General features: G+C 35.2%; 1 protein-coding gene across 3 annotated transcripts; it reads left to right on the forward strand.

Moving 5' to 3' along the window:
- Positions 1 to 6,169: 6,169 nt before the first annotated feature.
- Positions 6,170 to 8,804, forward strand: LOC135439647 (piezo-type mechanosensitive ion channel component-like). 3 transcript variants are annotated; one of them, XR_010438146.1, is made up of 6 exons: positions 6,170 to 6,317; positions 6,390 to 6,651; positions 6,735 to 6,929; positions 6,987 to 7,113; positions 8,135 to 8,254; positions 8,306 to 8,713. XR_010438146.1 is itself a non-coding variant. In XM_064698396.1 (6 exons), exons 1-6 carry the CDS (start codon positions 6,257 to 6,259, stop codon positions 8,787 to 8,789), a joined length of 1,281 nt encoding a protein of 426 aa, XP_064554466.1. In that variant the 5' UTR covers positions 6,170 to 6,256; the 3' UTR covers positions 8,790 to 8,804. The 3 variants fall into 3 exon arrangements, 2 of the variants coding, with proteins under 2 accessions (XP_064554466.1, XP_064554467.1); XM_064698396.1 differs by having other exon boundaries at positions 6,703 to 6,929; positions 8,306 to 8,804; XM_064698397.1 differs by having other exon boundaries at positions 6,182 to 6,317; positions 6,368 to 6,651; positions 6,703 to 6,929; positions 8,306 to 8,804.
- The last annotated feature ends 398 nt before the right edge of the window (positions 8,805 to 9,202 follow it).

Genomic DNA, 9,202 nt, shown 5'->3' on the forward strand with positions numbered 1-9,202 from the left:
ATTTATTAGTTTTACCATCATTGGGCCTAGATCTCTGTTCACTCTTTCTACTTGTCAGTTGGCTTGTGGTGAGGCTGATATTTTTGTGTGGCAAATGTTATATTCCTCGATGAGTTCATCAAATTATTTGGACGTAAAACAGCTTCCTCTATCAGATATAATATTTTTTGGCCTACTATATGCTTTGAAATAATTCTTTAATGCTTCAATTGCTTCTTTCGAACCAGTTGTTTTTGAATCATAAAACCTTACGAATTTAGTGCATGCATCTATTATTACTAGTATATGATCAATGTGAATTACTTCAAAAGGGTTGGTTCCCTTTGGAATGGAATGTAGGAAACCTACAGTTTTACCGGACTTGTTAGAAAAGGCTATACACTTAAGACAGTTTTTTACATGAACTTCTACCTATTTCCTTATATTGGGAAACCAATAGCTTTTATTAATCAGATCAGTTACTTTTTTAACTATTACATGACCCATTTCGCCATGGTATTTATATAAAACATTTTCTTCCATGAATTCGGGAACACAAAATACTAGTCTATCACTCTTCTTTTTATATTTCACACCATTGCACATTTCATAGTGTTCCCTTTCTTTTTCTGTAAGCATTTCTTTGAGCTTTTTTATTTTTTCATCTTTTCCTTCGCATACTATAAGATTTTCTTCGAAAATATTGTTGGTGTGACTGAATGCATCTACATGTTGCATTCCCTTCCCAGATCTGTGCTCGAGATCATTATCGTAGTTCTGCAGTTCAAGGGCCCATCTGGCAATACGTGGATTCAATTCTTTTTTATTTAGTGTTAGTGTTAATGAATTGCAGTCTGTTACTATTTTAAATTTAATGCCTTGTAAATAAACTCGAAATCTTTTGAGCGTATTTATGGTCGCTAGGGTCACTAATTCGAAGCTATGGTATCTTGAATCTACTTCTGTTGTTCGTTTTGAAAAGTAGAAAACAGGATGGAGCTTTCCATCCTTCTACCTTTGTAACAGAATCGCCCCGTAGCCTAGAGAATTTGTTTGTAATTTGTAATTTCGTTTCATATCTAGGGTCATATATTGAATGCTTCTATTAACTTATTTTTTAGTGCATTGAAAGCATCTAGTTCTACTTCTTTAAACAAAGGCTTTGCAATTAGTGAAAAATCTTGAATAAGCATCCTAAAGTATGAGCATAGGCCGATAAAACTTTGAACTTCATGGACTTTTGTAGGTATGGAAAAAGATCGAATTGCTTCTAGCCCAGCTTCATTAGCTTTAATGCCATTTCCAGTGAAATTTCAACTGAAGACTGCAAAAATTCACACATATCGAGTCTAAGTTCCAGTTTGTTGTCTATTAACTTATTTTTTAGTGCATTGAAAGCATCTAGTTCTACTTCTTTAAACAAAGGCTTTGCAATTAGTGAAAAATCTTGAATAAGCATCCTAAAGTATGAGCATAGGCCGATAAAACTTTGAACTTCATGGACTTTTGTAGGTATGGAAAAAGATCGAATTGCTTCTAGCGCAGCTTCATTAGCTTTAATGCCATTTCCAGTGAAATTTCAACTGAAGACTGCAAAAATTCACACTTATCGAGTCTAAGTTCCAGTTTGTTGTCTACGACACGTTTAAAAACCTCTCTGAGAATTTCTAAATGCTCATTTAAATCTTTTGTAGCAATCATAATGTCATCGAGGTAGATCACAACTTTTCCTGTCCTCACCATTTCTGCAAATATTTTGTTTATATATATTTGAAACGTTGACGGTGCATTCGTTAATCCAAATGGCATTCTAAGGTATTCAAATTGTCCTAGCGGGGTAGTGAATGATGTGTACTTTACCGATTTTTTATCCATAAAAACATGGTGAAAACAATTTTTTAAGACTAACTTTGAGATCAATTTTTTATTCGCTAATCTTTCTAGTAGATCATCTATCAGTGGAATTGGGTAGTTATCTTTCACTGTTACCTTGTTAAGACGCAGATAGTCTACACACATTCTGAGCTCTCCTGTTTCCTTTTTTACAAGGACAATTGGTGATACATACTCTGACTCACTTGGTCGTATATAGTGTACGCATGGCGTCATAAGACCCATTGAACACATCTCGAATATTTTTTACTAGCACCAACCATTCATTGATGTTGTTTTCACCATTATATTCTGCTACAAACTCTTTCACAGCATTAAGGTTCAGTTCAGACTTGTAATTACGCAGATCAAAGTTTTGTAATTTTGTTGGAAAGCATTTCTGTTAGGTGCATTGCTTACGTTTTCATTCATAGTGTTGCCGCTATCACGGTTTGGCTCAGCATTGGCAACTTCGATGTTATGTGGAGCGTTGCCAACATCAGCGTTTGGCTCAGCATTGGCAACTTCAATGTTGTGTTGAGCGTTGCCAGCATCAGCGTTTGGATCAGCATTGGCAACTTCAATGTTATGTTGAGCGTTGCCACCAAGATCGCAGACCGGTACGTCATCGTTTTCCTCATTTGCTATGCCGCTGTTTCCGACGTCATTGCCGCCAATTTCTGCCGAAATTGAAAAGCCGTTATGGCTACTCGCCTCTTCGTCACCAGAGCTGTTGTTGTTGGCTGTCTGAGCGCCGCAAGAACCGTTGTCGTTGTTGTTGTGTGGTTGGTGTTAAATCGATCAGCTCTTCGTTGGAGTCTAGCATGTCCAAATGGAGGTTTGGAGCACTTGCTGACGGTAATGCAGCATTCAGCTGAGCCAATAAAGCAGCTTTGGTGCCTCTAGTTGGCAAACCCAGTTTTTCGCACCACATTTTTAGGTCGGCTAGACTTAGATTGCCAATATTCACACGTGACTCCATAATCAAGTTATTTAATAACTAATATTGATAAGTTTGAATTTATTTGAACGATTTTGTAGGTTTAGTTCCGTGACCACTTCTGAATTTGTAGGAATGGCCTAATAAATTAAGCAAGTAAGAGGTTCTTGGCGGGAGCTCCCGACTAGGGGATACCCTGAACCCTCTTCTTCCAACACCAAAAAACAAAAACGTTTCCTTGGCAGGGTTCGAACTCGCAACTAAGCGCACAACTTGCCGCCGACTCTAAAATTTCAAGTACATACAGAAGGGCATGTGGACGGACGGACGTACAGACGGATAGACAGACGGACATGGCTAGATCAGCTCGGCTGTTGATGCTGATCAAGAATATATATACTTAATGGGGTCAGAGATGCTTCCTGCTGCCTGTTACATACATTTGCACAAATTCAGTATACCCTTTTCACCCATTTCAACGGGTTTAATTGCAAGCAATATAATTATAATCTTTTAATGCTAAAGATAACATTATTTTTTAGCAAAATCTAGTGTAAAATCACAATTCATTCAATTTTCGAACTCTTCTGGCTGAATCTTGATTGTGACTTCTAAAAATGTGTGATCAAGAAATTTGTTTATACTAATTGTTTAAACTAAATTGAAGACAAATAAGTCCAAAATCAAATTAGTTGAATGAGTCAAATGAAGACACTTATTTTGCAAGTCGACTGGTCTTTCATGTACAATTACGCAGACCTTGATGTTGTCATTACCTAATGTTTTTGTTAATTCCCTTCCCTTTCCTTCACAAATTATTCCTTTTCGGCTTCCCCGTCAATCTTCTCATTTGGATTTCGGAGTGGCTAAGTAACAGAACCCAAAATGTTCGATTTAGAATCTCATAATCTAAATGTATTCAGGTGACTTCTGCGGTCATATCAGTCCAATGTTACACCGATCATGTCCAACTGTGCCTACAGATAGAATTATAGCATCCTGTAACTTATAAATTCCCATTGATGCCTTTCAGTCTTGGTGTGAAATTAAACTTGTCAGCCTCAACTTTTAATAGAAGTTATCCCTAAAAATTTCTTATATACATAACAGCTTTCATCAATTGAAAAAGTTTGATTCTCTTTCCTTACATCCTTCTATCCGCCCGTATGCATGAACACAAGAATCTAAGAACCTATAAGATCTAAAGACTTGAAATTGAAACTTAGGTCCTTCTAGTGCCCACGCAGTACGAGTTTGTTTCCGATATTCAATAAATATCCCCGTTTTCGAGTAATCGATTAAAATCGGTATCTAGATCCTATTTTTGAGCAAATCTCTTCGGTTTTTAGAGCTAGAGTCACCAAACTTGACATGTAGCTTCTCGATGTGTATGTAAAATATCTTTCATTTTATAGCTATTACCTACACACCATAGCTACAAATCAAATAAATAGACCAATTTAAGCTATCCACCATTTTAAGCCATAATTTAAATGCAATTGTCTTTTTGAAAATATACGAATATACTGTAGCTCAATTAGATCTACTGTTCAAAATTTATCAAATGTGTTTTGGCTGCCACGTTATTACGACAGCTAACGCAATTTGCAAGTATTTCTGTATACAAGTTCACACACACATTCATGCGCGGCTTAATTGAATTTTATCAACAGCATTGCAACTGCGATTTTGCTGTATTCTAAGCTGTGTGTATGTGTTGCTACCGTTGCTATCTTAATTCGGGTTTTTTCGCCGCTGAGGGTGAATTGGTGCTATGGCTGCTGAGTAGAGTCGGTGGTAAGTAGTGCGGTCTGTTATTTGTTCAAATCTTGTAGAAGGAGCCAATTTGTATACCCTGAACCCATTAAAAATGGGTAAAAAGTGTATAATGTATTTGTGCAAATGTATGTAACAGGCAGAAGGAAGCATCTCCGACCCCATAAAGTATATATATTCTTATCAGCATCAACAGCCGAGCCGATCTAGCCATGTCCGTCTGTCTGTCCGTCTGTCCGTCCGTCTGTCCGTATGTATGAACGCGAGGATCTCTGAACCCATAAGAGCTAGAGATCGGTGTAACATACATGAGTGAGATAGTACCGACGGAATAAATTATGATAGAGTAAAGATTATTGAACTGATATGACCGCAGAAGTCACCTGAATACATTTAGATTATGAGATTCTAAATCGAACATTTTGCCACTTCGAAATCCAGTTGAGAAGATTGACGGGGAAGCCGAAAAGGAATAATTTGTGAAAGAAAGGGAACTGATTAACAAAAACATTTGGTAATGACAACATCACGGTCTGCATAATTATACATGAAAGACCAGTCGACTTGCAAAATAAGACCGTTGAGCTTATAAAAATCAGCTATGTTTTCGGTGCCTTTATTTGACTCATGAAACTAATTTGATTTTGGACTTATTTGTCTTCAATTAAGTTTAAACAATTAGTATAAACAAATTTCTTGGTCACATATTTTAAGAAGTCACAGTCAAGTTTCAGCCAGAAGAGTTCGAAAATTTTATGAATTGCGATTTTACACTTGATCTTGCTATAATTTAAAGGATATATTAAAATTATATTGTTTGCAATTAAGTTGTTAGTTGAAAAAATAAACGAGACAAAACGGATCTCAATAAGCACCGAAAATTGAGTCCTTAATTAGACATGTGGTTAACGGCTTTGTGGATTTCTGTGATAACAATGCAGCTCGTAATTTCTGTATTTGATGATATCTTGGAACACGCAAATTTTGTCGAAAAAACCAATTAATACCGAGTTTGGTGAAGCTATCTTGAATACACATTGTTATTTTTTAATCAAAAACCTAATTTTGACTAATCCTTTGATAGATATATGTAAGAATGATGTGTTTAATAAGATTTATTAAGTCCAATACATTCGATTATTAATGGTTATAGTAATATATAAGTCGTTGATATACGACTATTGGTTAAATATATTTATGATTTACAGAATTACTTCTTATCCTCATGATCAAGTTTGGTAATCGTTGTTCGGCATTTTCTGCTTAGTTAGGGCATATCTGCTTACGCTTCTGACGGCTGACAACTTGCAACTTGAACTGCTCGCGACTATTGGTAACGATAGGTAGTCGCTCTAGGATGCCATCTCATTCTATGTAGGGAAGTTGCCACCTTGCATATTTGATAAGTGGTCCGATATTAATGATAAAAATGCAAGAAATATAGTTTAAATATCAAAAGTTTTTCATACGAAAACTTTATTTTAGATTGATCATTCCTAGTGAAACTGTATTATATTCGTTTTGTCTACGGTATATAATAATAAATAATTAAATACCCCTGCAGGATTTAAAAAAAAAAACATAGTAAGCTACTCAATTATTGTAAGCTAGCAAGTTCATTAATCTTAATATAAACACAAAAATTTAAATCTCAATAAACCATCTATTTATCTGCATATATATAACAAAATGGCTGAGTTGGTGTTATTAACTTTAGTGCGTTTGTTACTTCCATTTACATTAATAGTTGGTAAGAACTACTCATTTATATATACTGTAATTACCATACCATTTTTAAAGCTATTATTTGACGTTTATACAGCTTCGTTATCACGGCCTGTCGCCCTCTCAATGATCTATCTACTTATGTTCTTTGTGTCACCTTGGCTTTTGCAAACTAAAAACTATTTTCAACGCAGTCTGTTAAAAATTTTTTTGGTTTTTACTTGTATATTGAGCGCATTATTTGCTATTGGCCATCTCTTAATTAACTTTTTCAATTTATTGTTTCCTTATTTGGATATAAAACCATCAATAACAATTATTTTACGCCAAGTTGGGTTCGTGAATTTCATGGGATTGCGGTAAGTGATATTCCAAATTTATTCTGAAGCTTTAAGAACTATTTTGTATAGGGCTATTGCAATATTCCATTGGATTCTACCAGATGTAATGGTAACGGTTATGGCTTTGATTGTACTTGTTTTTATCGTTTTATCGGCTAAAAAAAATTCTCAATCGAAAGACTATAAGGAATCCCAAATGCCTGTAGAATATAATAATGAACCTGTAACTAATTTACGATATTCTGAAATTAACCGACTCCTAATAATTGCTTATATTCGATCTGTGCTAAAAACATGTAAGCATGACTTATTTTGATGCTTTAAAAAATACTAAATAATTTATTCTTTTGCAGCTCCAATTTATTCCTTAATTGTTCTCTATATTGCTGCCTCCTTAAGACCATCATTACCTGGCAGCTTATACTTCATAATATTTATTGTGGCTGGCACTTATTGGGCCCTATACCGACAGTTTAACTGGTATTTATAACAAGAAATACAATAATAAATATCACTTTGAATATATAGCATATATTTCTATATATTCATATATATTACTTATTATACCCTGAACCCATAAAAATGGGTAAAAGGGGTATAATGTATTTGTGCTAATAAATGTAACAGGCAGAAGGAAGCATCTCCGACCCCATAAAGTATATATATTCTTAATCAGCATCAATAGCCGAGTCGGTCTAGCCATGTCCGTTTGTCTGTCCGTCGGTCCGTCCGTCCGTCTTTCCGTCCGTCCGTCTTTCCGTCAGTATGTATGAACGCAAGGATCTCAGAATCTATAAGAGCTAGAGACTGAAATTTTAGCTGTAGGTCCTCCTAGTGCCCGCGCAGTTTGAGTTTGTTCGATATTCGATAACTTACCCCTGTTCCAAGTAATCGATAAATATCGATATTGAAATCCTGTTTTTTTTTTTTAGCAATTTTGGTAAATAATAAGAGCTAGAGTCACCAAACTTGAAATGTAGCTTCTAGAATAATATATATATATCAAGTAAATAGTATATAGCTATCATCATCAAGATCGGTTTAGAAACACAATTAATTAAAGAAAACGTGTTTTGACTTTCCTTTTATCAGCGGCAGCAACCAAGAATTTCTGTACACACACATTCATGCGCGTCTGCTTTGAATTCTATCAATAGCATTGAAATTGCGATTGTGTTGTTTCCTGTGCTGCTATTTTAATTCGTTTTTACTCATTAAGATTCAATTATTGGTGTGGTTGTTGGGTAGAGGCGGCGTCAAGTAGTGCGGGTTCGAACCATACTGAGGAAACTATTTTTCTATATTTTTTGGCTGGAACGGCAGTTGAGGAGAGGTGGTAGCATGTAATGTATATGTATATGTAGCATGTATCTTTACTATCACTAAAACGAACGAGCGCGTTGGTGTTGGAATAAGAGGGTTCAGGGTATCCCCTAGTCGGGAACTCCCGACTAGAGCCTCTTACTTGTTTTTAAACTGCAATAACCATTATAATTTTCAGCGGTATGCATTATCCACTTATCGTTGTTGCCATATCATTATCAGTACAAATTATTTGTTTTGTTTCATATCAGCTGCCTGTAATACAGAGCTATTTAAATAGCGAATCTATATGGGCGCGGTAAGTTTAGAGCTTTTAAAACTGTATACGTTCGTCATACAAGAATTATAGCATTATGGGCTTGGAAGCGCTACTTTTACTTTCTAATCGAAATTGGAACGGCATGATATTAAAACTAAATAATGAAATACATGTGGATTCATATCTGAGTCCAGTTGCATTGATGTGGGCTTATTTTGTTATTGCACTCAATATAATACACCATGGACGATACAAGTTAATTTTTACTACAATGCGATTGAAAATTGGTCCAAGGCCTGATGATCAGCCACATCAAATAATTCGGCAGCCTGGGCAAAATGAGATTGTAGCAGTTAATAATGAAAAACCATCCACTGTGGAACAATTCTTTTATATGATTTGTGACCTAACATCATTCATATATAAAAATAGCTATATACTGCTCAACATTGTTATGATGGCAAGTACAACAAAAAAATTAATTTTTTTAAAAAACAGTTTCTATCAACCAACTAACTACTATCTGAAAATAGATAAAATACATTTGTTACACCCTGAACCCAAATTTTTGTGATTTATATAGTTTATATATATTCTAGATAAAGACGAACAGTTTGGTCGATCTTGCCAATTTCGTCGGTTAGTCTGTTTATTTGTAAGAACGCGCCGATCTCGGAGACTACAAAACCTATACAAATTTGAATTAATAATAAAAAATTCACACTTTTCAAAAAATGCATTCCTCCTTGGAGGAAATGGGGGTCGAGGATTTGGTGGGTGGCGTTCAATGTCATTGTGTTTCACATTTTTCGAATAATCGCGCTCAATTTCATTTGCAAGGATCTATATGAAAACACATTTGAGACGTGTTTCATATTTTTCAAATAATCAAAGCTTCCTCGGTGGAAAATGAGACTAAAAAATTTGTTGGTGGCAACTTTAAGTTTCGTCCTATGCAAAAGTCAATTTGCCCAAAATCCGAGACAG

The sequence above is a fragment of the Drosophila montana genome, unplaced genomic scaffold (genome assembly GCF_035044405.1).
Source record: "Drosophila montana isolate Dmon_TW-CO22-7 unplaced genomic scaffold, ASM3504440v1 contig_706_1, whole genome shotgun sequence".
Lineage (NCBI taxonomy): Eukaryota > Metazoa > Arthropoda > Insecta > Diptera > Drosophilidae > Drosophila > Drosophila montana.

Excerpts from the sequence above, each read along its gene's own strand:
- LOC135439647 (XM_064698396.1), top strand. The coding sequence starts at position 6,257 with ATGGCTGAGTTGGTGTTATTAACTTTAGTGCGTTTGTTACTTCCATTT. Across the intron at positions 6,318-6,389 it reads TCCATTTACATTAATAGTTG|CTTCGTTATCACGGCCTGTC; the intron begins GTAAGAACTACT and ends ACGTTTATACAG. Across the intron at positions 7,114-8,134 it reads CTATACCGACAGTTTAACTG|CGGTATGCATTATCCACTTA; the intron begins GTATTTATAACA and ends TATAATTTTCAG.